This window comes from Rhipicephalus microplus, chromosome 10, assembly GCF_043290135.1.
Source record: "Rhipicephalus microplus isolate Deutch F79 chromosome 10, USDA_Rmic, whole genome shotgun sequence".
NCBI classification, from domain to species: Eukaryota; Metazoa; Arthropoda; class Arachnida; order Ixodida; family Ixodidae; genus Rhipicephalus; species Rhipicephalus microplus.
In genome coordinates, this window is record NC_134709.1 from 89176588 (window position 1) to 89204525 (window position 27938).

At 47.8% G+C, this 27938-nt stretch overlaps 2 protein-coding genes across 2 annotated transcripts in view; both read right to left on the minus strand.

Moving 5' to 3' along the window:
- Positions 1–293: 293 nt before the first annotated feature.
- Positions 294–9548, minus strand: LOC142774474 (uncharacterized). The gene is made up of 2 exons (XM_075874813.1): positions 9434–9548; positions 294–1026 (listed from the first exon to the last, which is right to left on the minus strand). The coding sequence occupies exons 1-2, from the start codon at positions 9534–9536 to the stop codon at positions 620–622; spliced, it is 510 nt and encodes a 169-aa protein (XP_075730928.1). The 5' UTR covers positions 9537–9548; the 3' UTR covers positions 294–619.
- A 5201-nt stretch (positions 9549–14749) lies between these two features.
- LOC142774325 (uncharacterized) overlaps positions 14750–27938 on the minus strand; it is a 29791-nt gene continuing 16602 nt past the window's right edge. The window contains exon 5 of the mRNA XM_075874720.1: positions 14750–15080. Within this exon, the coding sequence (XP_075730835.1) occupies positions 14750–15080 (331 nt within the window). The remainder of the gene's footprint in view (positions 15081–27938) is intronic.

Below are 27938 nucleotides of genomic sequence, written 5' to 3' on the forward strand. Positions count from 1 at the left end.
ATGGGATCTGTAACGCATGGCGCTTCAGCAAGCACGAGAATGATTGGTATAGTATATGGATTTGCCTAATCTTCATACTTTAGACTTCGTTGGGCTTGGCGTGGCTTGGAGCTGTTTTGACATGAAATGACAATCAGCAAATGTTCAGCAGTTGCAGTTCGCCACCTTAAATCTTTAGGCTCACTGATTCAAATTGGGTTACGAAGTTCAAAACGGTTTGTCCTTTTATTTGAAACAAAACCAAAACACAGCAATCAACGAAGATACAAGTGCTTTCAAAGCCCACAAGCAAAAAGACGAGAAACGTCTGTGTACTACCCATCATTTCCATGTCCGCTGAACGATCACCGGGTCAGAGTGTCCTGTGGTTAATATTAGGAAAGTTTATGGCTTGACTGACCTTGCGAGGACGAGCCATCCACCCTTTCCCACTCCCGTCTTCACAAAATGGGCCGACCTCTGCTTAGTATTCCTTGATCCATGCTGAACAAGCTATGGTGTCACGTAATTAGGTTATCACGGGACGAATTTCATTGATCTGCGATGTCGTCATGGCATTGCGTGACGACATCATGAAGTGATCATTTCTTGAACTATTTGTGTTGACGCCATCGACGGCCTATTTCTCGCATTTGGTGAGGCATCTAACAAACCATTCGTACCTTGCACGCAGCGCCCTATGGATATCACCGTCGCTCATGTTCAGGCCCAAACGCATCCCGTATCTCTTGAAGCACGCCTTATGCCTGGCGAGTCGATCCACAGGCACGCTGTGGTTGAACATCATTTCGGCCATTCGCACGCCCAGTGTGCCGTAGTTGATGTTCGTCTCCGCTGCCGTGGGGTAGAAGAAGTCCGGTATCAGGTACACGGAAGGCACGACGTTTCTTAGCGTCAAGTTCGGGCTCAAGGCTGCCTTAGCATGCAGCCGGCTACCCGTCAAAGACACGTGCTTGACCAGGTTGGACACAAATGCGTCGCCGTACTCGAGGCTGAATCCGTGTGGCACGTTGAGGGTGTTGTCACCTGGTGAAGAATAGTTGAGCATGTCGAGGATACCGCTGTAGACTAGCGCGCACGTGTAAACAGGCTCACAGGCTCACACACGCTGTGGCGCATAGGTGTGTGTATAGTGATCACTATTAGACGGCGTAAAAGGCAAGATTTACCGCACTGCCCCATCCCCTCCTTTGGTCGAGTCCGAAAGAACACGAGCTTCACCTCCTCCTGACGGCATACGCCTTGCCAAGGGAGTAGGCTAACGATAATAATATAAATTGCTGTGGTTTAACGTGCTAAGACCACGTCATTGCTACGCGTGCTCCTTTTATTGTATTTCTTCGTAACCGGTCCGTTGCACGTGTGACCGCTGCTTTTCGCAAAACACGCGCTAATGTCTGGGAACTATCTAGATTATTTTAGAACCTTCCTATTGGTTTAAGCACGCACATCTGGACAGCTAAGTTTATTCTCAAACTCGCGTGGCTACCAGCTATGAGGCTGGAATTTTGATGCCACATGTGTAAACGCCGATGCACCTAACCTAAGATCAGACTATACCAGATCGCCGCTGGCAGTGTTGATTGATTTATTTATTTATTTATTTATTGATTGATTGATTGATTGATATGTGGGGTTTAACGTTCCAAAACCACTATACGATTATGAGAGACGCCGTAGTGGAGGGCTCCGCAAATTTTGACAGCCTGGGGTTCTTTAACGTGCACCCAAATCTGAGTAAACGGGCCTACAATATTTCCGCCTCCATCAGAAATGCAGCCGCCACAGCCGAGATTCGATCCCGCGACCTGCGGCGTCAGTAGCCGAGTACCGCCGCTGGCAGTGTGGGACGTGTATTGCTTATACCGTGAATTTTCATTTCTTTAGAAGCACAATTTCGCCTGAATAAACAGTATCTTTGAGGATGTATATGCGGTCACTGACCAAGTCAAGGTGAAAAAACGCAAAAATGTTTCGAGACCCAGACGAGCTTTTTGTTCACACTAGGCAGGCAAAAGCTTTTTATTCTAAAATGTGACGTAATGAACGGATGTAGCTGGCAGGTAGACTTCCATCTGTCCTGCTGATGGTGTCCTCAGTCGGCTGAATAAAAGAAGATTCCAAAAGCAGTCTTTTCCTTGGCTGTATAGTGGCGTAGTCCCAATTGATATAATGGCCGCGACTATCGGCGTGCTCGGCCAAGGCGTTTTACGCTTTCTTGTTACGCACGTCTCTTCGGTACTCGTTTAATCTTCCGATGAAGTCACCAGTTTTGCCCATGTAACTTTAGCTGCTGTCTGTGCATGGCACCTTATAGACAACACCGTGGTATCGTTTGCTGTCCAAGCAATCCTTCACGTTCACAAGCTGATTCCTAAGCTTGTTTGATGGCATGTGTTCAACGCGAAGGTCATATCTTGAAAAGATACGTCTTAGTGCTTCGCTGACCCCGGGACATACGGCTCTTTGCCTGCTTTGTTTCAGGAACGTCTGTTTTTTTTTTTTTTTTACGTTGACTTGGGCAGTGACCATATCTACCTCCTCATCATGATACCTGACGAGACGAAGTTTTGTAGAACTCTTGACTACGAATAAAGAGTATCGTCTTGAAGCCACCGACTGCCGCATTCTCTTCATGGTGTGAACGGCGGATGTCCGCCGCTGTAGCTCAGTTGGTAGAGCATCGGACGCGTTATTCGAAGGTCGCAGATTCGGTCGCTGTTAGTAGTAGGTTATATGTTCATATACTTTACTTTCTTCACAATCCCGTCAAAATAGCATCCCTTATACTTTACTTGGCTTTCTTGTCTGCTAGTTGCGATTATTGTTGTACATTAGCCCCATCCTATTTCTATATATATTCATTTTGAAAAAGTCACAGCTTTTCCAGGAAGCCAAAGAAATGAATGTGATAGCAATAAATTGAGAGGTCACGTGCCAAATTGAAAGCAAATCGAAACATGCCCCGCGTTCCTAACGCATAAATGCCGCACAAAACGTACTCACAGGTACGGATGCACGCGAATAAGCGTCTCATTTGTTACTTGCTGTGTCTGAAAAGCGCGCGCTTTTCGCAAACGGAGACTTCTATGATTGCGGTGACCTTTGTGCAACAGGTAACTACAGCAGACTCGTTCCACGTAAAACACGAGGTCAGCGAAGGCGTACGACCTTCCCCTCCTCACCGCCGCGAGATAAGGGTGCGTGAGGGGCCGTCGCTTCCTCACGCACTCTTTTCTCTCCGGGCAAAGTGCGCGTAGGAGATCGGGCGCCGCCACCCGATGTGGCGACGCTCGCTTTTTGCGCTATCTTGCTGGTAATGCTGAAAACACAATTTCCTCCGAGATACTCGTGAGCAGCGGTAAGCGGCAGATATAAGTAGCTTGCCGTTTGCACGATGACGGATGTGCTCCGGCATAGCTCACTTTCGGCTTCAGTGGGAGACGGACGTGTGATGGCTCGCTCCGTGCGAGGTGCTTCGGCGGCCGCTGCTGGCCGCGGTGTTAGGTTCCCTTCTGCACCATCGGATTACCGGTTTTTGTTGCCTACATTGCCGTCGGGTGATAGTATGGAAGAGTGTGTGTTTCTGCACGGAGATTTGGAAAAAAGACCATACCGGTTGGAAGACTTTCGGGCCCCGTTGGAAGAAGTGGGACTCATCGAGGCGATCACTGGCATTGGAGCCTTCCAGATGAATCACGTCTGACTGGTGAAGATGCGAAGCAAGGATGACAAAGAGGCATTACTCAAAACAGGTGGACTCCGAGTCAAGGGTGGCTTCTGTGCTATCATCGACCCTATCCAACATGATGTAACCGTGAAAATCCACTTGATTGACTTTGCGGTCTCGAATGAGAGCATTCGACAAGCGTTAGGTGAGTTTGGTGAAGTTCTGGAGGTTTCCAACGACAACTGGACCGTCGCGGGCTTTGAACACGCGATATCGACGACGAGGGTGGTGCGACTGAAACTGAAGGAAGGTGTGGTGCTAGAAGACTTGCCGCACCTTTTTAAGATTGGAGGGAGCACCGTCTTTCTTGTGGCCCCGGGTCGGGCACCACTTTGCCTAAGGTGTCACATGCAAGGACATATACGACGAGACTGCCAAACTCCCCGCTGTGGTGTATGCCGAGCGTTTGGACATGAAAGTCAAGATTGCGTCAGGAGTTATGCCAAAGTTACGAAGACCGTGCTGCCAACAGACGACGCCTAAGATAATCTAATGGACGCCGAAGAGGCTGAGAAGTTGGCCCCTGGCAGCAACGCCGTGGGACCCGACGCCACGGTTCAGGCAACTGGAGAAGAGACAGCCGACGCGACAACGCAAGATGGCAAAGACTCAACGAAATAATCCGAGGAGTTGGCCGCAACAGGCGGCCAGCAGGACATTCAAGAATCGATAGAGGAAGACATGGATACCAGTGGCGGGATCGCTACGCCAGAAGCCGGCACAAAGTCTCCGGAAGCGACCACGGGACGCGGCAAGCGTTACCGAGTGGAGAGCACGGAACGCAACCTGAAACGCCCGGAGCGTCTGTGGCATCGCGTCACGGGCGCTAAGAGTAAAAAATATGCCCTCGAAACCCGGTCGGCGTCATCGTCGCCAGTTCGGGGACAGGATTTAGACGCGTAAGACCCCGGTTTTCCCACTGCACGGTATACGAGACACGGTAAGCGCAGCATTGTAGTTTTCATCTTTGTCATTAACATGGCTAGCATTACTGCGCCTTTACGCATTGGTACGCTGAATGTACGTGGTCTAGGAACGCGTCGCAAACAGTACCAATTGAAACGCTTGATGCAAGAAAAAGACCTTGACTTGCTCGCGGTCCAGGAGACAAAAGTTAGTACTGAGGACGCGACTGATAGCTTGGTAGCAGAATTTTCATTGCAGTACAATGCGTGTGTGAGCTATGCAGTGGAAGCATCAGCCGGATTCAAGAACTCTCTTGGTATTGTAGTGGAAGCGGTCACAAGTTGCCTACATGGGCGTTTTGTTTTGTGTGACTTTTGTTACGGGAACACTCAATTTAGAGTTATCTGTGTATACGCACCTACAAATTCGAGAGGCAGATGTCTGTTTTTTCGCGAAATGCAAGCGTACTTTGAAGGTCACAAATGTGTGATTCTGTTGGGTGACCCAAGAAGATTGCACGTATACTGCTAAATTAGGTGATGAAAGCGTTGGTTTGCTTAGAGACAGCCTTAATAAGTACTTTTTACATGACGTAGCTCTGTTTGCGATGGGTGGCAGTCGCCAACACTTCACACATTTTCAAGGTTCGAGTCACGCACGACTAGATCGAGCATATGTTTGTTCTGAGATAGTACCTTTATGTCAGAACTATGACGTTTATGCTGTTTCCTTCAGTGATCATTGCTTAGTTTCGTTCGAGATAGGTAGAAAGTGCAAAAAGAAGGTTGTATGGGAAACATGGAAACTGAATACTAAGATAATTACGCACGTAGGGTTTGTAGATAAGACAAAGAAGGAAATCGAGAATTTTTTCAAAAACGCAGAAAGGAGTGCCATGGAAAGATGGGAAATATTTAAGCAAAACATAAAAATGAACGCAATAGAGTGTGGTTGCTACATGCAGTATCAAGCTCGAAAACGGGAACGTGAGCTACGGGCAGAGCTAAATGATTTGGTGAATATTGAAGCAGAAAACCCGGGCTTATTCACACATCAACTACAGGTTGTCAAAAACAAAATTGAATGTCTTGAAGATAAATATAAAGGCACAATTATACGAGCAAGAGCTGAGAGATACCTCGTGGGTGAAGCCCCGACAAAGCGAGCCTTGTCAGATGAAAAGGCATATGCGTGAGCTCACGACATACTAGAGATGGAATGGAATGGTAAAATATTGAAGGAACATAAAGATATAATGAAAGCTTTTGAAAACTATTATCAGGACTTGTTTGCCTATCGCAAACCAAAGGAGCCGGGTTTTGTAGATGAGTTTTTTTATTGGAAAGGTCTATTAGTATAGGGGAAATTGAGAAGGCTATCAATGACCTCGGCATGGGCAAATCACCTGGTTCAGATGACATTAATGCCGCCTTTTACAAGGCGTTCAAGGAGGATATGGCCGCCGCATTGAAGGAGGTTTTTTCAGAGTCTTTAGATCGCGGAACTCTGCCTCCATCGTTTAATCGAGCACACACCGTGCTGATTCCTAAAGGGAAAGAGCAACATGTTTTACGCAAAGTGACAGGATACAGGCCAATCACGCTAACAAACGTAGATTATAAGGTGTTTATGAAAGTTCTGGCTAGGAGGTTGCCAGGAGGTATATACAAGTTGGTCGGGTCACATCAGACTTGCGGCATCAAGCGTAAGAGCATATTCACGAATATTCATGTTGCCAGGAGAATTTTGGAGTATTGTGATGCTGCGCTCCTAAAAGTAGCTATATGTTGCAAATTGATCTAGCCAAGGCTTTCGACATGGTTCCACACAATATACTCTTCATGCTAGCTGAGTACGTTGGTCTTGGTGCGATCATATGTAAAGGTATTAAATTGGCATACAAAAGTTCAACCACAAATTTAATTGTAAATAGAGAACTCTCACAGCGCATACAAGTACTTTCCTCCGTGCGCCAGGGGTGTCCTTTAAGTCCTTTGCTCTTCGCTCTATTTTTGGAACCATTGTGTCAGAAAGTGATTCACCATGCAGGGGTTAATGGTTTCAAGTTGCAGTCAAGTGAAGTGCGTGTTTTGGCATACGCCGACGATATTGCCTTTTTTGCTGTTGATAGAGAGAGTGTCACTTCGTTATTAAAAATCACTCAAAGGTTTTGTGACACGAGTGGAAGTTTAATGAACAAAAAAAAAGCATTGGTTTATGGCATGGTAATTGGGACCTTACGCCCAGTTCCTTTGCAAATATTCAGTGGCTCACGAGGCCTAGTCATTACCTAGGGGTACCATTGGACAGGTATCAAGACAGTGAAGCATTTTGGCTTGAAAAGGCTGAAGAACTGCGCGCGACCGCCGAAGGATGGGGTGGTCGTGGCTTATCAATTTTCTCTCGGTCAGCTGTATGCAACGTGTTTCTGGCTGCTAAAATTATGTACCTTTTGCAAGTACTTAGTTGTAAGCGTAAAATCATTCACAAAGTTCACAGGATATTTGTCACGTTCATCTGGAGCTCTACGTGGGAGAGAACATCTAGAACGAACTTGTTTCGGCGAGTTAAGCAAGGAGGGCTGTCTCTGTGCCATCTGTTTCTTAACCAAGTAATATCACGTTTCCTGCTCATTAGAGACCAGAGAGACTCTTTTTTACGTTCTTTATTTCAAACAACGTTGTTTCACCACATGCCTCACTTCTTTGTATCTTCAGACAGGCGAGAACGACACACCTTGTCACCGTTCTTGCGCGAAGTTGTGTTCTCATATCGTTTTTTAAGAGCGAGGTTTTCAATAGATTACCTAACTAATGTGAAAAGAAAGCGCCTTATGAAAGACCTAATACAGAATGTTTTTCCTGTGCCCCTGTACCGTTCAAGGTACGAAAAAGTATATGGTCATGACGTACTAAAGCGAGTGAAAAACATGTGTATACCACCAAATGTGAAAACCTTCTTTTTTAAACTTCATACGGGAACCTTGCCAGTAAAAACGTGGCTTGAAGATAGAGGGATGTATGTACCATGGGGAAGCAGCTGTCTCCTGTGTAACAAACCTGAGATCATTGAACATGTGTTTATTGATTGTAAGAACGCTATTTTCTTTTGGGACATTTTACAGAGGACTTTAAAAGAAGATTTACCTCTTACTTCATATGGAATTCGTTTTTTGCCTTGTGATAGTTCAGTGCAAAATTTGGAAGTTATATTTTTGCTTGGTCTTCATTCGGTTTGGCATAGTATGCTATCGTACAGACACTGTGATGTGAGAGTTCTATCCGTTAATGAGTGTTTCGTGGAAGCTGTTATAAAAGTGCGAGATGTGTAAAAGACTACCGACTGTGTTGAAGATGTAATATCTTTGTTTGACGCGTTATCACGCATGAAACACGTGTGATAGTGATTGTCATATTAGCTTGACCTGTAGTCAAGAAGGCAACAAAAAAAAAGCTCCGGCATAGCTCAGTGGTTTACGCCTCACTTTCACGACGCAGAGATCCCACGTTCGATTCCGTGCACCGGAGTGTTTTATTTTTTCATTTTTTTTTCTTGAGTTTTCATATATACAGATAAGTATACATATATGGTGCATGACATCGACGCCCACGTCGACGCAGGCGGCAAAATCCAGCCGAGAATGTCCATATCATTGCTATCGCAATAAATTGTTTGGCTTCCCGAAGAAAAACGGGTTCCTAATATTCGAGCACAGCACATCGAGAAGCCTCTCGCGTCCCCCGACGGGCTGCCTTCGGAAGCAGCTTCGTAACTGCTGTGCTCGTTGTGACGTCATCATGGAGGTCGGCGGTGAGCTTTGCACTGGGCGGAGCCTACGCGCTGCGACGTCGCCACAAGTGCCTCAGTATGTCGACATTGTGCAGGAGGTATCTGCTACTTGTCAGTTTTTCTTAACGCTTCTCGCTCAATCAGAGGCGCCGATCGCGCCTATACAAATCGTGCTTAGAAGGTTGTCACTTTCATGAAGGAGCACTGAACGAGCTGGTCCCTGAGCTATCGTTTTAGATAGCTAAGGTAATATTTAAATAAAGAGTCATTTACGTTGAAGATAGGGACTCGTTAAAAAGAGTGATATGACATATTTTTTTTATTCTTAGAGTGTACCAATACGTTCATGCAGTCTCGCCGACTGTAACCATAAGAAGTCTTGTCGTCGTATTTTCGCTCTCCTTCGATAGGGTTCAATTGGTACACTCTAAGGGGAAAAAACGAATCGCTGCGCTCTTTTTCTTCATTATTTTTTATGAGTCGTCATGTGTCACGAAGGGGACTCTCTTTAAAGATACGCATGCATTGCCTTGGAAAATCACATTACTCTCGTCACACAGTTGTGGGATCCAAAAAGAAAGCTCACGTGGCTCTCCAAACAGGGCGTTTCACCTGTCAAGTCGGAGTCATCGAAAAGGCTAACAAATTCTGTTGCACAGAGGATTACTCTCCCGCTACAGTGGTCTAGTGGGCAAGCTACTCGGCTGCTGACCCGCAGGTCACGGGATCAAATCCCAGCTTCGGCCGCTGCATTTTCGATGGAGACTAAAATTCTGTGGGCCCGTGTACTCAGACTTGGGTGCACGTTAAAGAACCCGGGGTGGTCGAAATTTCCGCAGCCTTCTGCTATGGCGTCTGTCATAATTGTATGGTGGTTATGGGACGTTAAAACCCCACATATCAAATCACAGAGGATTACTTACACTGAACACGCTCAAACCGCAGCCCTTCAGTGTTTCATCACGAATACGGTTTCAGCCTATCTCGCGCAAGCGCAGTCGAACGCACCTTCAGCCTTCATGTCGTAGTGCATGAGCTCCATGTCGCTGAGCTGCACGCCTTCGGCCACGGTGCGCATGGAGGCACCGACGTGCCTCAGAGCGCTCCACATGGCTGTCGCCACGGCGATGGTGCCATTCTCCTGCAGGGAGCGCGCCAGAAGCCACGCGAAGGGTTTCTGCAGGAAGCGGTACACGTTGGCGAGGCAGGTGCGACGCCGATAGCCGTACGGCATCTGGCCTCGCTTGGTCGACACGCTGTACTCGACGCTCATGAACTCGGCCACCGGCAGCAGCAGCGTGTAAAGCGCGGACGCCTTTAGATGCGCGCCGTCCATCAACGACACCAGCGATTTGACTGCCAAGGCGCTGTTCACCATGACCTGCACTCCCTGGACCTTCGCGGCGGATTCGTTCTGCACCCCACGATGTCAGGCCTTGCATCAGTCTATAGAGTTCTTTTATTTTGACTACAGTAGTAGTAATAGTAGTAGTAGTAGTAGTAGAAGTAATAGTAGTAGTAGTAGTAGTAGTAGTAGTAGTAGTAGTAGTAGTAGTAGTAGTAGTAGTAGTAGTAGTATGATTATACTCGGCAACAACTTTTCTTAGCAGCACTGTAGAAGATACAGAACCAACTTGATTCCCTGCGTGTGTGCCGTGAAATATTATACCCTCATTTATTTTTCCCCTTTTCAGAGTTTCCTAGGTCAAATAATAAATAATTCTTCATTGTAGAAGTTAAACGAGGGTGGGAAGTCGGTGGAGAAGAATTATTGTGCACTTTATTTTGTTGTGTTTTTGTTTTGAACGGCAGCATGTTTTCCGCACACCTGTTCTCGCAGTAATGATGGCGTCCGCTATGCCAGCGTTACCATGTGGTTCCACAAACCTGCCTTATTGTTCTCCGAAAGTTGTACGCAATAAATGTGACAAAGTGGCAGTTAAACAAATGAATAAAGTTACCTGCAACGTCTATGCAAGGACAAAGTGCTGTCAGCCTGAATTGTCGATGAAGGCGGTGGACAAGCCAAACCAAAACTTACACTGAAGTCGACTGCAAGCTTGCTGGACTAACTAAGCGGTAACGTAGAGTGCATCCACCCTACTGCAAAGATGAGTTGCCACCATTTGTAATAGTTGTGGGCGTCATTGAGACCACGTGACCAGAGAAGTGAGTGAAGAATGAGTAAAACATAATTATCACGACTACGTCGCATTGAAGTCTCAAAAATACAAAAGGAAGCACCAAATACCTGTCGATTAGTGGCAAGACAGCTCCTACGAACGATATTCAGCGCTCACTAAAGGCAAAGGCCTTTAGATGCCCGATCAAATGGAGAGGGACCGCCGGCATCAACGCAAATCGCGCAAAAGAACATCACGCAATGACGTCACCCTACGGCGTCAGTATGGCGTAACTAACGTGACACCAAATGATGACGTCATCACATGACATTGTTGCTGGATCCCCTAACAGAAGCGCTGCTAAACTACGTGAATTGAAGGAAGCTTGAAACGCCTTTCTTCAGAGGCCGTGCAAGGACACGTCAAGCGTTGACAGAGGCTGTGTTCCATTTCTTAGACAGCACGTAGGCAGTCTGACTAGCCTACTTAGAAGACAGCACCGATAACATGCTGTCCGAGATTTGGAACACATCTGGACGGCTTTTACGCAACGAGGAGCCGCCTCACGTCGAGAGAAAAAAAGCCAAAAGAAACAAACGTAATGGTTGTATTATTGGCTTATTTCGCATTGAAACCTAAAAATATATTGAACATTACTCACATCGAGCTACTGGAGAAGCTTCTGCCAGTGTGCAGATAACCATTCCGGTTGATCCGATCTAATACGAGTGATTTGCTGAGCCACCATCTTGTTTGGACAGCAAAGTAGCCTGCATCGTATACGTCTACGATGCGGTCTTCTCGGAGCTGTCTGTTTTGCCGACTACGTGAGAATCGGAATGGGACTTAATATGGCCGCCGTCCATTTAGCTGTCTATTTAGCCGTCTACGGTGAGTAATGAAACACACCAGGATTGCCATTGGGTGAATTCAAAAAAGAGCCAGAACTAAAGCCGTGAGTAGCCAAAGAATTTATGTGACTTTGTGTGGCTGCTCAATCCGTAGCCAAATAGAAAACAAAGGGTAAATGGAGCACCACTTTTATTATTACTGAATGAATAATTCATATCAACCGATAGCTGATATGACAAAAAAATTACAAGTAATGCGAGAAATGGTTACCTAATGCGCTGAATCAAAACTCCAAAAGTAGCCAAGAAGTAGCCACAGAGCTAACCTTCAATTTAATATCTACAGACGGGGTTGACAAAAACCTAATCTAGCGCAATGTAGCCTAGAGCACTGCACGGGCTGATTTTTCTGGCCCGGGCCTGGCCCAGCCCGAAATATCTATGTGCAGGCCCGCCCGAGCCCAGCCCGGAGCTTTCGAGTACAGCCCGTACCCAGCCCGGGCCCCGAAAGAATTGGGCCCGGCCGAGCCCGTTTCAGCCAAATATGTCTTCAGCATAAACGAAGCACTGTTCAATCTTCGGTTATTGTGTGGATACCTGAAGCACACAAGGCAGCTTCTGAAGAGTGTTTTGATAATTTCTTCGAGAGCAACAGCTTTAACCATTTCTGCGTATATTTCCAGTTAACGACACCTTTAGCACTTTTGGGAAATAATTGTAGACCAATGTCAAATGAAATCTGAGTCATACCTGGCTCTCTAATCAACACAGTGCTAATTACGCTACCCCATTTTTGCATTTCAAAGAAAGAGTGCAAAATTTATTACCCTCGTAAAGTGGGAACAATGCCAGACTTTTATACTGTGACTCAATATAAATAGCATATGATCTGTGGCTATTGAGCTAATGTAGCAAGTCTTCTTCAAATTTTTTTTATTGCACAATGGAATATTAAAAATGCCGCCTGCGTCGTCCCAGGGGTGGGAGCTCAAATAAGTGCATCGCAGAATGGGGGGGGGGGGTGTAATTGGGCATGGTTGTGCATGCTTAATCGTTGATAATGATCATCATCAGCCTGACTACTCCCACTGCAAGGCAAAGGCCTCCTCATGATCTGCCAATCAACCCGCTTTCGTGCTTTCTGCTGCCACGTTATACCTGCGAACTTTTTACTAACTTACTGTATTTCCATCATGCATTGCCTTCTCTGGCAATCCAGTTAGTTACCCTTAATATTTACCTAATAAAGTTACCTGCTTTTTATTCTTTGCATTTGTCAGATCGAAGCTGCTGATGTCAGCTCTTTCTTAGTGTCCTTGCGTTTAGATTACCAATGCCTATTCTCACCGTTTCTAGGCAGATATGAACTGTCATTTCCCTGTGGCATAAACCTGCATATCTGCTCATCTTGAAATTTTTGCGCAAAACATACGGGAACGAAGATCAAAAACACAAACTGGTGCTAAAAACTTAAAGATGAATATATTCAAACAAGACCGACACGAAATTTGCCGCATACCTATGGCACACACCCGCCCGTGGTATATGGGTATGTGCCGTGTCTGTCGGAAAGGGTTTGACAACGTGCGCGACGGGATTATCACAACTTGTATGTCATGAATAGCTAGTCGTAATCGTCCCACCATCTCGCATTCCCTTACAAATTTTGGTTTACCCTTAGTAAATAAGTCATCACGCGAGAACCCAGGCGTATACGAGATAGATAGATAGATAGATAGATAGATAGATAGATAGATAGATAGATAGATAGATAGATAGATAGATAGATAGATAGATAGATAGATAGATAGATAGATAGATAGATAGATAGATAGATAGATAGATAGATAGATAGATAGATAGATAGATAGATAGATAGATAGATAGATAGATAGATAGATAGATAGATAGATAGATAGATAGATAGATCAGTGGTGCCTGCAGCACGCGAAGAAATGATTCCCAAACTAAAGGCACATGTCCACCAGACATTTCGACGAGTCAATGACAGGTATTTTTAGAATTTTTAACTACATACAGTATGCAGTGCACACGGCCCCCTCAGGTCCCCATAATTCAGGAACTATGCAGCTTGCCAAACAATATGAGGCAAGCAAGTTGGACCTCTGCAGACACGAAGAATACTAGGTGGGTGCGTACGACCTGTGTACATTGAAATTTTACAAGATAGGGGGATGATGTCTCCACATTTGATGCGGTTTAGTTTTTTGTTGATATCCCGAAACGGTGAAAGCATAGGGAAAATGTTTCAAAGAATTTAAAAGAAACCTTCAGCAAGGAGTGTCACTAAGTTTTTATAAATTGATGCGATAAAACGTGTCGATACTGGCGTGACAGTATAACTCCGTGTTGCAAACGGTACAGCAGCAAATCATCATAATATTCATCTTTTTAGAGCTTTTACTAACTTTCACCACGGGAGATTTTTTACGTGTTTTAGCCCAATGAGGTAGCACTTCAACAAGTTAGTACACTTATGAATAACTGACAAAACATGGCAAAGACGAAAGAGGCCGTAAAACTAGCCCAAAAATATGCTCTATACGATAAGAATTCAAGTATCGTTTTCTAATTACCAGATGCTACATATATGAAGCTAGCCTCGCTAGCACAACAAATCGGCAACACTGGTATCGACGGGCGCGTCTGAAATAAGAGTCACTCCGCATCATGCATTTTGAGTGCATGAAAAACAGGTCCTGATATATTATCGATTCACTGGTCACATCTACCCGTCTACGGGGTCACGCAGCTCGAAACAGGAGTGGTGAGCGTAAGAGCGTAGCTGCATGCTCGAAATGTTTCCAATGATGCGCGTGCATATTATGTACACTACTGTAGGCAATGCATTGATGCTCTTGCACCAATACTACCTGGTAAACGTTTTCTTACACGGTAATCAACAGCGCCTTTCACTTAATGGTGTACAGTCATATTAGGAGTTTCTTAAAATAACGTGTAGCACGCCGATGGAGCAAAATTCGATACGTTTTGTAATGTGCAATTACTCTGCAGGCTAATCGAATATAAGTGTTCTAAATTACCCAAAGCCCTTATCTGCACTGTTTCAAATAGTATGTGTCACATCGCTACAGTAAACCCCACAAAACAAATTGAAAGAGCGTACCTACGTTGATTTACCTATGTGTATGAGACCCGGGCCTGATTCGGGCCCGACTCAGGGCCGGGCTCGAGCATGGCCAAACACGGTCCAAGGGCCTGGCAGGGCCGAGGCTATCGGGCTGGCCCGGGCCCGCGCAATGCTCTAATTATTGTAGCCATCAACGGCAAAATTGAGTGGAGAAAACGCTTGGCAGGGATCTACTCAATCAGCTTAGAAGGAAAAAAATCAAGATGCTGGCTTTCTTCTTCCAGTCATTTCGGGCGAACGCGTAAAAGACTCTCCTTTCTTTGAGGAATTGTAAAATTGTCTTCCGGCGTGAAGGTGGCCAACAACGTACCACGTGTTTGAGAAGCAGCTGTTCCCAGTGCACGCCACGATTGCCGTTGTCCAGCAAGCTCGCATTCACGACGTTTTTCGCAGTTGTACTGCGGAACTGTTCCGTCAGGTTGTAGACGGCATCATCCAACCTTACCACCCGGCGCTGTATGGACGACCAATCATAGCGGGGATCCAGCTTCATCACTCGGAAGGCTTCCCTGTGTAGAGACAACACACAAATGAAGTCTTGGGTGATAATGACATTACACGACAGGCGTACTTCCTTAGACTGGGTGCAAGGGGCAGCACTCGTAAGGCTAAGCCGTTTAGCCAAACCAAAAAGTCATCTACAAACCAAATTTTGCTTTTTATTGAATCGGATGGTCGGTATAAAATGGTCGCAGAAGTTTTGAAAGTCTTCAAGAAAAATAGTAGAGGGCTTGAATTTACTCATGAATTACCAGTCAATCACAAACTGCAGTTTTTGGATATTGAGTTAGATGCCACAGCAGAACATGTATGCTGGTCATACAATCCGCGAACGGAAAAACCCTTACTTAGCTACTGATCGGCACATTCTAAAGTTGTCAAGAGTGGCATAGCCTTTTCATGTTTGAGAGCAGCCTTAACAAAGTCATGTCCAGAAAAGATTAGCGAAAGCTTCAACCAACAGATTATCAGGCTAAAAAATGCTGGGTACGAAAAACACGTGTTGTGTAGATCAGCTAACAAGCTGATTAGTCACGTACGCAACAACTTTCATAAAAAAATGACAAGTAATGAAAACAGGAAGAAGATATTGTCAGTTCCATATGCGCACAAGATTGCCCATAACTTAAAAAACGTAGGTAATCGCTATGGCCTAGAAATAGTTTTGTCGGCACCCAACAAGCTTAGTAAAATATGTTCCAAACTAGACCGTAAAGTTTTCTTAGCAGTAAACACTAATGCTGGTAGTTGTACGGTAAATCACACAACAAAGTTTGTGAAGTGTAGCCTATCAGTCGTGTATTGCTTGCCGCTAACGTGTGGAAAGGTATACATCGGCCAGACGGGTCGTTGTTTGAACACCCGACTTTTAGAACACAAGCGATCATTAGAAACTGACATTCATTCTCACATAAAGAGACACTGTTCCCATTGTGGCTGCTCACCACTGTACAGTGACACAACCGTAGTCTTCCGTCATGGAAACCAACTAACCAGAGAAATTGTCGAAGCCTTTCACATTAAAAAAAGAAAAGAAGGATGCATTAGTCAGTCATCGGTTTCGTTAAGTAACCGAGAAGCCAGCTACCTCGAAGAACTTAATTGAGATCAGTGTTTGCATGTGTCATACTCTCCTTCTTGTCGTTTCAAAATTTTGTTTCAAACACGTAGGAATTCCCGCAAAATTTTTTGTTTTTTTTTACTTGATGTTACCCAGGGCTGTTTTAGTTATGTCATCTAAAAGTGTCTGAGCTTAACTGCCGTGTACTATCGCTTGAGTCTGCGCAAAAGCTTCTGTTGGCAATGATTCAGTGTTCGTAGTTCTTTTCTGTGTCGCTAGGGTTATGGGTTATATATGAAGTGCTGCTTCTAAAATAAAAATTTGTTGCGAGTGTAGGGAGTGTCGTGTTTTCTTGTCCTCTTCGTCCTCGTGAATTTGCGCTACTACACCGTATGGTTAAATGATGTCTCCCCAACTAGCCCAGCTCTCAACCCTACTGAACTTCATCTAGCGCTGTGCTCGTCCAAGAGGTGCTTCAGAAGGTGCCAGGACTTGCCATTTCTGATTTGACCGTCGCCGGACTCACACAGCTCGTCCCACTGCTCTTTGTACAGTGTGTCACAGTGTTGTTCGATTTCTTTGTTCAATTTTGATATTCTTTGCTGCAGCCTACGGTTGTGCCTCTGCTTCTTCCATCGAGAAAATAGAGCTGTCTTGCCTTCGAGCAGGGGGGCAAGCCTACTGTCCATCTTCTCCACATTTCAGTTTGTCTTCATGTTCCTGGTAGCATTGGTGGTATCTCTGCGGATGCCCTCGCACCATTTTTTAAAATTGTCAGGAGCACAGGCGCTTGTACGGCGAATGCTGCGAAAAAGATCCTTGTCAATCATAGTGAACTCTAGGACTCTGCTACGGTCCACTATATAGAAGTTTGCAGAACGTAGTGGTCGCTGGCAAAATCCTTGGCAAGGCTGGGCTATGTAGTCATTTCGACATTCTTGATGAAAACGAGGTGTGGCATCGTGTCTCTGGTCGCAGAGTTACCTATCCGCGCAAAAAAGCCTTATCAGTGATTAAGGTAAGGTCTAGTTTGGTGGCGTCCTGCCAGACGTCGCGACCTTTTCTCTTCTCATACACGTATCCCCATAAGTCATGTGGGGCATTGAAGTCACCGACTACGACAACGGGCCGAGGGCCAGCTATTTAAACTGCCCTCTCGAGCAATGTCTTGAACTGCTGGCGCCTGTGCCTGGGGTTACTGTAGACATTCAAAACAAAAACACTGTTTTTCCGATATTTCGCAGTGGTGTGTCAAGGAAGATCTCTACCATTACATATTCGATATTGCATTTGGCCAGCTTCAAGTTGTGGGCGACGTGTATCAGCTTTTTACTTGCTAGTGTGCAGACACCTCGTCCTCCTGACTGGCCAGGAACAGCCCGGTAACCAGAAAAAGATGCTGCAGAGGCTAAGGTCTTTTGAAGGACTATAATTTGACGTTTCTCCGTTATTGTTCTAAAGTACTGCTTCAGGAGTGCTCTTTTACCAGTGTACCCCCTGCAGTTCTATTGTCAAATACAGACAGTCTCTTTATCGTTATCCATTATGGATTCTACTTTGATCACCGCCCTGGGGGGTCAGTGTGGCTCGAAAAATCTGTTCCTTTTCGTAATTAACTCCTGAGCTATCGACGAGTATGGGAATGGCCATTTCCACGTTGCCAGGCGACGCACCCTATGGCGCCGATATAGGCAGTTTGGCGCGATTTTCTAGCGCAATGGTGCGCTCGTTCATTGCCCCAAGCCCATCTACTGGGTCACTGAGGGCAGCCTGCATCTGCCTAACACTCTCCGTGAGGCAAGCTACACTCTCTGCCACCATCTTAATGTTCTCTGTAATTTTACTCTGCGTTTGCTTGATCTCCTCGAGTTGAGATTCCGTGTTCTTGAGCTTACTCACTACAGTTCTGCGTTTGGTTGACATGGGCCCATATCCAATAGGGTCCAGAACCGGCGTATCGGTGGTTTTGCCTTCAGTATTGCCGTGCATCGTGCTCAGCATTCTTTTAAACTCTGCCCTTTCATTTGCCATTTTAGTAAGCGTATCCTTAAGCTCCGTGTTTTCCTTTTTTATTCGTAATATCTCCGCGTCTCTAGCATGCACTGTACGCGAGTCGCATTGCATGGGTTGCTCGCCGTCATTACTACGAACCTTGTTGGCCTAGGTTAGGTTTGCCTTGCCCCTGCTCTGATCCTCGGTGGCGTGGACTGCCCCGGACACCTGGAGCCCCTGTGCATGCCCGCAGTCTGCCCTGGCCGAGGAGTTCGGTCTGGTGCTCGTTGCACCAGTCTTTCCCTGGTCAGGTCCGAGACAGGATTCGAAACGAGCACGGGAGAGGGAACGCGGTCTGGCGCCACCCCTGAATGGAGACCGTGTCCTGGACATGTAGCAGGCCCCGAATCTCGAATGGGATCCGAGACGCCACCTGGACGTGGAATGGCTCCTGCAGATGCCTCTGGTTCTGGATCTCCCTCGTGTTTTGAATCGGCCTCTAAGAGCCGATGGTGCGGGCTGGCCCTGCTGTTGACAGTCGTTGAGCTCGAGGAAGCCATCAACATTGACGAATGGAGACCTCTCCCGAGAGACGCGGGCCCTCAGGCCTCGCCTGCGCTTGACGACATAGGGTATCTTAAATCGGTCCTGGCATTCTTTGGATGCGGTGAGGTGTTTGCGCCACACCAACTGCATATTGGTTCAAAAACATCATCCTCTTCTTGCTGGATAGCTTGTCTGCAAGCCCTGCAGACTGAAGCGTCAGGGGTCGGGCAAACGTCAGAGTGATGTCCTAGTCAGCCGTAGGCATAGCAAACATTTTTATTTATTTATTTATTTATTTATTTATTTATTTATTTATTTATTTATTGTGAACACATTGAAAGGCTGACGACAAAAGCTGCATACAAGCAGCTTAACAGGCCCATCAGCCCACATCAACTTGCTTCCTGTATAAAGTGCACTTGATGATGCCCTCATAGGAAACGAAATTGGGAACCTTGCACCCGTTGAACAGCACTATGATGACGCCAGTATTTTTTATTCTGTTTGCTCCGAGAGCAGTGGAGTTTTTTGCGTTGATAATCTTTCGGTCGATGGCTCCCGAATCATCACTAAGAGGGCTCCCATGGATGACTCCCTTGCAGGTGGCATGCTGAGCAGCCACATATGCACTGACTTCGTGGCGCTGTCTGGCTACCGTAATTCGCAACTTTCACAGATAGTGGCATCACCATGCGGCATCCGTCGTAACTGACGTTTGGGGGAACCCGCGCAGCCAGCCCATGCCGTCGTTCAGTCGCTCTCACTTTGGCGGCTCGCTGGTTATTTATATTTGGATGCTGGCAAATTCTACTACGTTTATTGTGAAGCCAGGCAGTTACTGCGAGTCGTAGTAATGATTTATTCTTGATTGTTTGCTTGCAGAGCTAGAATAACCACAAAATATTGCGACCATCGATGAACGAGCCGCTGTGGTTCATACCCGTTCTGGGCTGCTGATAGGTAGAGAACACTTTTCATTGCTCGAGTTCAGGGGAACTCCTGGCTGCAGGTCTTGTTTTGCTCGCGACATTACTGGTGGAGGTGCTGGGTACGTGTACTTCGGCTGTGTCGGCCATCGAGGAGACAGCTACATCTCCCAGAGCCAGAAGCAGCCGCCGCCTGCGTAGGTTACCCCCTGAGTTTGGTCCCTTGACATCGACACCAGAAGGATGGCAACTCCGATCACAAGCCAGGCGGTCCAAACCAGCGATGCCCATGGTTCTCTTCTCGTCCATGTTTTTCATGCGCCACAGACACCAAAGCCGTTCCATGGAGACATCTTCGAGGATGTTGATGACTGGCTCGACCACTTTGATCGGGTTGCCAGTATCAACGAATAGGATGATGTTCGCAAGCTGCGCCGAGTTTACTTCTACTTGGAGGATTTTGCGAAGACGTGGTACGAGAACCCCGAGGGCTCCTTTGCAACCTGGCAAGAGTTTAGTCGTCAGCTCCGTGACGCCTATCGGAACACCGAGAGAGAGGAGGGGGCTGAACAAGCCATATCCTGCAGAAACCAGCAGCCGAACGAACGAGTATCCATGTTTGTCGAGGACATGCTTCGGCTCTTCAAGCGCGCGGACCCTGCCATGCCCGAGGAAAAGAAGGTGCGGCATTTGATGCGCGGAGTAAAAGAACAGCTTTTCGCTGGGCTCGTGCGCAATCCGCCGACGACAGTCGCCCAGTTCATCAGTGAGGCGACCACTATGAAACGTACGCTGCAGCAGCGGTCGTCACAATACGAACGCCAGATCCCGGCCACCGCATGCTCTATGGGCTCTGACAGCGAGAGACAGGCCCTCGTAGACTTCATTCGAAGTATTGTTCGGGATGAACTGCGACAGTTTCAGGCAGTGGGATCCCATCAACCTGTGTCAGCCGTCGCGGATGTCCTCAGACAAGAAGTCCGGCAGGCCGTCACACCCCTGGCCCCAACCGCACCACCGATTCCCGAGGCCCCAGTCCTGACATACGCAGCGGCATTGCGATCCCCTGCGCCACCGGCTACAGATTCCGCTATGCAGCCCAGGTACCAGGCTATGCAGTGATTCCACGCCACTGCTTCGAGCCCGCCTCTCGGCTCAAGGTTTCCGAGCACACCCACCTATCTGCCGTCTACCTCAAGACAAAGTGGTAGCACGTCAAGCACGTGGCGCACCTCAGATAACCGTCCGCTCTGCTATCACTGCGGCGAAGCGGGTCACGTATACAGGAACTGTCAATACCAGCCACTAGGTCTCCGCGGCTTCCGTCCTGATGCTCGATGCCCGCGCTTCGGTGAGCGCCCCCGTGAAATCGAAGCCTATCTCATGGGCCAGCGAACACCTTTGACTGTTCAGTACCACCAGTCGAGATCACTGTCGCCTTGCCGGTCTACGTCACCCAGTTTGCCCTCATCATCTTCCGCTCCTTTCAGGAGCCGGTCACCAAGTCCCCGCAGGAGAAACTAGGAACGGCGACTTCTGGGGGTGACGTCGCGGCCAAGCCAACTGTAAAAGACCCTCATTCGACGCAACGACCAGACGAGGACCATTCTGGTTTTGCAGTGTTCTCTGACAGCAGAAAGATCGTTTCTGCCGAAATCGCCGTCTTCGTCGACAATCATGCTGTCAACGCCCTCGTCGACACCGGTGCCGACTATTCCGTAATGAGCGCCACACTGGCATCTGAACTGAGGAAGGTCACCACACCATTGCAAGGACCCAAGTTGCGCACGGCAAGTGGCCATCTGGTGATGCCTACCGGTTTGTGCATGGCACGCATTCGTATACGTACGTCGACATTTGCGGGCTCTTTCCTCGTATTGCGCGTGTGCTCTCGGCCAGTCATTCTAGGAATGGACTTCCTTCGTGAATACGGTGCCATCATCGACCTCCGTGAATCATTTGTGTCATTCGAGGATCCTTTTTGCGCTGCAACTGACAGTACACAATTGCGGAAAAAAGCGCTCTATGTTAGCGACGATTCTCTGACTCTCCCACCTCGAAGCAGCCTCTTTGTCGAAGTACAATTGAGACAGGACGTTTCTGACGCGGTAATTGCAGAGGCCAATTTGTCTCTCCTTATTTCACGACAAATTTGTGTTGCCCGAGGAATCATTCAGCTTAGCAATAGGCACGTTCACCTGCTGGTCACGAACTTCAGCGACGAATATCGCCACCTAACGAGACACACTACCATTGCATATTGTGAAGAACTTGCCGATGCCGTTGGTTCGTCCATGTTAGCTTTATTTTCATCGAATGGCCACCTTGACGAGGCCTTCGCGACTACTCTCGACGTAAGCGAGAGACTACCTTCGGCTCAACGAGAAAGCCTTTTGCATTTACTCGGCTCATTTCAAGACTGCTTTGCCACTACGTCAAAGGTTAAACAGACACCACTTGCTCAGCACCGTATCATCACGAAACCCACCGAGAGACCCATCCGACAACACGCCTATAGGGTGTCGCAAAAAGAGCAAGACGCTATACGTGACCAAGTCCAGCAGATGCTTCAGGACGACGTCATCCAGCCATCAACCAGTCCCTGGCCTTCGTCAGTTGTGCTAGTAAAGCAGAAGGACGGTACGTTGCATTTTTGCGTTGATCACCGTAAACTGAACAAGGTCACCAAAAAAGACGTTTATCCTCTACCCCGGATAAATGACTCGTTGGACCATATACGCAACGCTAAATATTTTTCTTCCATGGATTTGCGTAGCGGCTACTGGCAAATCGCTGTGGATGAGCGTGACCGCGAAAAGACGGCGTTTATTACTCCCGACGGTCTGTACGAGTTTAAAGTGTTGCCTTTCGGTCTATGCTCAGCGCCAGCTACTTTCCAAAGAATGATGGATACGGCTTTCACAGGGCTCAAATGGCAGTCATGTCTTGTTTACCTTGATGACGTCGTGGTCTTTGCAGACACGTTTGAACAACATGTCTAACGCCTTCATGCAGTACTTCAGGCAATCAGAACAGCGGGGCTTTGTCTCAAACCCAAAACATGTCATCTTGAATATGAAGAACTGAAGTTCCTTGGTCACGTAGTGAGCCATGCCGGCCTCCGCCCAGATTTGGAAAAAAACCGTGCTGTTGCCACGTTTCCCGTGCCCAGAAATAAGCGCGACCTACGCCGATTTCTGGGGCTCTGTGCGTATTACAGGCGCTTTGTCAAAAACTTTTCTAAGATTGCTGAACCCCTCAACAAGCTTACAAAAGATGGTGTCTTGTTTGTTTTGTGTCCCGATCAGTGTTATGCGTTCGACACCCTCCGAAACATCCTCCAGGCTCCGCCTGTACTGGGTCATTTTGACGAAAACGCTGACACTAAATTACAGACTGACGCCAGCAACGTTGGACTAGGAGCGGTATTAGTTCACTGGCATAATGGCTTAGAGCGCGTGATCGCTTATGCGAGCAGAACATTATCCCCAGTGGAGAAAAACTATTCTGCAACCGAGAAAGAATGCCTCGCTGTTGTCTGAGCCATAAAAAAGTTCCGCCCATACTTGTATGGCGGCCCATTCAGGGTAGTTAGCGACCACCATTCCCTTTATTGGCTCACAAATCTCAAAGATCCCTCAGGTCTTCTAGCACGATGGAGCCTTCGGCTACAATATTTCGATGTCACCATCGTCCACAAATCTCGGCGGAAACACACCGACGCCGACTGTTTCTCACGTGCACCGGTCGAAAATGCCAACACTGACCTTGAAGACGACGACACATTTCTTTCTGCCGTATCAGCAACGGGCTTGGCTGAGCAACAGCGTCACGACTCGGAGCTCATTCTGCTCCTTGACTACCTGGAAGAACGCAATTCCCACCCTCCCCGAAGCTTCGCACGCTCGCTATCCTCCTTTTGTTTCCGCGATGGAGTGCTTTACAAAAAGAACTTTCATCCTCACAAGCTATCTATCTGCTTGTTTCGCCAACTACGCTTCGTGGTGACATTTTACGTGTGTGTCATGATGAGCCATCGTCCGGACACCTCGGCTATACGCGCACGCTGCAACGGATTCAACGCTCCTACTACTGGCCACGTCTCACAGAGACTGTTAAGCACTACGTTCACACGTGTCGCGACTGTCAGCGACGTAAGATTCCACCTTCACGACCAGCGGGACTACTGCAACCAATAGGCCCACCAAAGGCGCCCTTTCATCAGATTGGCATGGACTTTCTGGGGTCATTCGCCACGTCTTCGTCTGGAAACTGGTGGATTGTTCTCGCTACCGACTACTTAACACGCTACTGTGAAACCAAGGCGCTTCCAGAAGCAACCGCAGCAGATGTCGCCCAATTTTTTGTGAACAGCACCGTCTTACGTCATGGTGCTCCAGCTGTCGTCATAACTGATCGTGGGGCAGCTTTCACCACAGAGGTGCTGAAGGAAGTCTTGCGATTAAGTGGCACGGAACATCGTAAAACAACGGCTTACCACCCGCAAGCAAACGGGCTGACTGAACGACTCAATAAGACAATTGCAGACATGCTGTCAATGTGTGTGGACATCAATCACAAGAACTGGGACGCCATACTCTCTACGTAACTTTTGCGTATAACACTGCTGTTCAAGAAAGTACTGGTTTCACACCTTTTCGCTTAGTCCACGGTCGCGAGGTCACGACGATGCTCGACGCCATGCTCCTGCCCGACAACTTAAGAATATGCCGCACCGATGCCACCGAATACGCGCAGTGTGCAGAAGAGGCCCGTCAACTTACTCGTCACCGTATTCAACATCACCAAACCGCAGACGCGCGCCGCTACAGTCTTCGTCACCGTGAAGTTATATTCAAGCCCGGTGATGAATTCTGGGTTTGGACCCCTATCCGACAACGGGGCCGTTCAGAAAAGCTGCTTCGCCGCTACTTTGGGCCTTACAAGGTTGTACGACGTCTCAGCAACGTCACATACGAGGTTCTCCCAAAAAGCACTTCGATACGTTCCAGTTTCACCCCGCGAACTGAAGTCGTTCAGCTTTCACGGCTCAAACGATACTTTTCGCGCTGTCAATCGCCAGTGAGTGACTGACTTTATTCCTCTCTTCCTTACATTCTTTCCTATTTTTCTTATTTCTCACTTAACTCTTGGCTCCACAACCACCTATGTTATTCCAGCTTACGTCATTCATTTTGCTTGCATAGTAATTTTTATCTCATTTTCTTTTTTTTGCCTTCATGTAGAGCATCGAGACAATGCTTCTTGGGAGAGGGGGTAATGCCACCATTGATGAACGAGCCGCTGTGGCTTATACCCGTTCTGGGCTGTGAAGAGGAAGGGAACATTTTTCATTGCTAGGGTTCAGGTGAACTCCTCGCTGCAGGTCTTGTTTTGCTCGCGACAATATGTTGTTGCGAGCAAAACGCCGTGCAGTCAAAGGCGCGGTTTCTTGCTTTGCACGAGCACACCCGCTTGGTCTTCCTCGGCCATGACACGAGCAGCGTTCACATAGCTGTACACCGCAGCAGACGATGTGCAAGGCGTTCAATACTTCTTTTTCCTTAAATACACGCCGCACACGCGTTTCTCAAGATGCAGTGTGGGATATTATACATGCTAGAGTCAATGACCTTCTCAGCAAAGCCTTGAAAACACTGTGACTGCAGCCGAAAACATTACACAGGTCGAAGTGATGGGCACACCGCTGGCGGCTGCCAGCGCGCCGGCTGCACTATCCTCAGTGGATTTCTTGCGTTGACAGTCTTTCAGTCGATGGCTCCTGGATCATCACTAAGATGGATCCCATGGATAACTCCCTTGCAGGTGGCATACAGAGCAGCCACATATGCACTAACTTCGTGGCGCTGTCCGGCCACCGTAATAGCTTCAACGTTAACGTAGCGCTTAACATTTTCTTGGTTCAAAGTACTGACAACCATAATATTTTGAAGGTAATTAGGGCACATTGTGTCCGTGTTTCTTCCGGACCGAGCCCCGCCGCACTCCATATTGCCTCTGCCACGACTGACGTGCCAGACTTGCTAATACACAGACCGCCTCTCGGCCTCACGACGACCTTAGTTTCTTCACATGGCGGCGGTGGCATCTTGCTTCCCCTTATAATGTTTTTCTTAACGTCTCTGAAGCTGTGACGGCCAGGCATAAGTTTTTGAGCGTTCGTCTTAGACGCCAGCGTTCCGGCACCAGCAGCTCTACTGGTTTCCTCACTTCCAATCGTCTTTTAGTCTCCGTAATCCATGCCGAATCCTTGTTATTCTCTTCAGCGCCTCCCGGTGTCTTCGATGATTTATCTTCCATCTCTTAATGTGGCGAGAACAAGTCCTATTCTGTTTGAGACGCGGTGCCTGTGCACCACGCAGACAGCGGCGCGGCCGGGCCAAACGATGGCGTCTGTAGCTGCACACTCCAAATCACGTGTTTATAACGGCACATAAAAGGTCAACAATTACAAGAATTAATAGAAATTTCTAATTTTTATTATTTTCAATTTTATATATATATATATATATATATATATATATATATATATATATATATATATTGTAACGTTCCACATAGAGAACAAGAGCCAACACCTGATCCTGGGCCAGCTGTACTTATTCTGCCTTCCTTTTTCTCGCTCGCCTAGGATGCGTGTGTGTGCCAGAGTGCCAGTTTTGGTCTTCGTCGTCACACTCGGCTATGACTGCAAGCATTGTCGATTGGCCACACGACAATGTTCATCTGGGTGAGGCCAGCAGCAGCAGTTAACATTGCTTCAGGTGGGCGGGCTTGGCTACATCGTCGTGGTCAGCCCCGACCACGCTCGAAGTTTGTCGAACTTGGCTCCGGTGGCCGACACTGGCTATGTCGCCTGGGTCGTTCACCATGTCGTGGTGGGACCTGGGTCCTGGTTGGTCCGTTTGTTGATGATGACCCCGTGGGACGACATTGACTGTCGCGTAGCAGTCTACAGCCTCGGCCACGCTGTGACTTTTCAGAGAAAGTAGTTCGACTCCGGTTTTGCTTTGGTGGACCGAGCAGGCATTCTCTCGTAGTACAAGTTTCCTGCGGTGGTGTGGTTTTCTTGGAGATGGTTCTGGTGGGCGGCCTTAACTGGATCGACATGGTCGTAGGTTGACACAAAACGCTTTTCTTTGTCCCACCACAATTTAAAAAACAGGGCCGGAAATGATGGATCCGACAACAAAACGAGTAGCATCTTATACAGCCGTCTGCGCATTTTTTGCGGATTGAGAGAAGTTTTTTGTTGCGATTAGACATCTGCGCGAACTTGGGGTTAAGTCCTCGTGCTGACCTGTGGCTTGGCTCCTGCGCCGTGACTTGCGTAGTCCATGATTTGCGCAGCGTTGTCGCTATGGGGCTCCCGGACGCTATAAAGTCAGCGATTTTTGTAGCCACGCTGCGTACTGGCGGGAGATCCTCGACGGAAGCCGTTCCGAAAATGGGAGACTCTACCGATTCAGGCAGTGCATGCGTCGCACGCATATCCTCTTCCGTCTGGTCAGATGGGATGTTATTAGACTCAGCGGAAAGACCTGTCTCATTAGGTGCTAGTATGTTCAGTAGGATGGGGGCCGGTGCCTCTAAGTCGACCAGACGACCTGCCTTTGGGCCTCTTGTGGCGTGTTGTGCAAAGCTTGCCATCAGGGATCCGCCAGACACAGCTGCACCATCGAACCGGTGCTCCTCAGAAGCTCTAAATACGACAGCAGAAATGCCTGTGCAAGGCAGAGTTACACATTCGTGATTGTTCCCTACATCTTGGTCACCGAGAGATGACAGGATGGTAGGGGCTCGAGTCGCATCCTTTCGGTCGGGCTTTTCCCGAGTTCCGTCCTGAGAGAAGGTCGAGTTACATGGGCAGGTGGCACAGGGAATCAAACCGAAAGCAGCTATGAGCTTGAAGCTCCACTCCGCCCATGACTGCTGCTTCGAACCTTCATACCAGTGCCACGCCACTGCACCTTCCTAAAGACGGTCTATGGCCACATACCACTTCGGATTCTCTGTCCAGGCCACGCGCATTGCTAGCGCGTTGACGGTTGCCACCCAGCTGTCGGCGTCGTTCCGGACCCCGTCGAATTCCGGCAGTTCGTAGGTGGACGGCGATGGTGGGGCGGCACATGAAAATGCGGATATCACTGAGGCAACGCCGTCGAGCTGGTCTGAAAGCTGCAGGAGGGTGCCCCAAAGCTGCCTGCGTTGCTCCAACGGGCTTGCCTCGAGGTCATGCGATGCAGCTACATCCAACACGGCGTTAGTGGCACGAAATGCTGGCAACATTGTAGGAGCTTGCTCGGAGATTGACGCTGTCA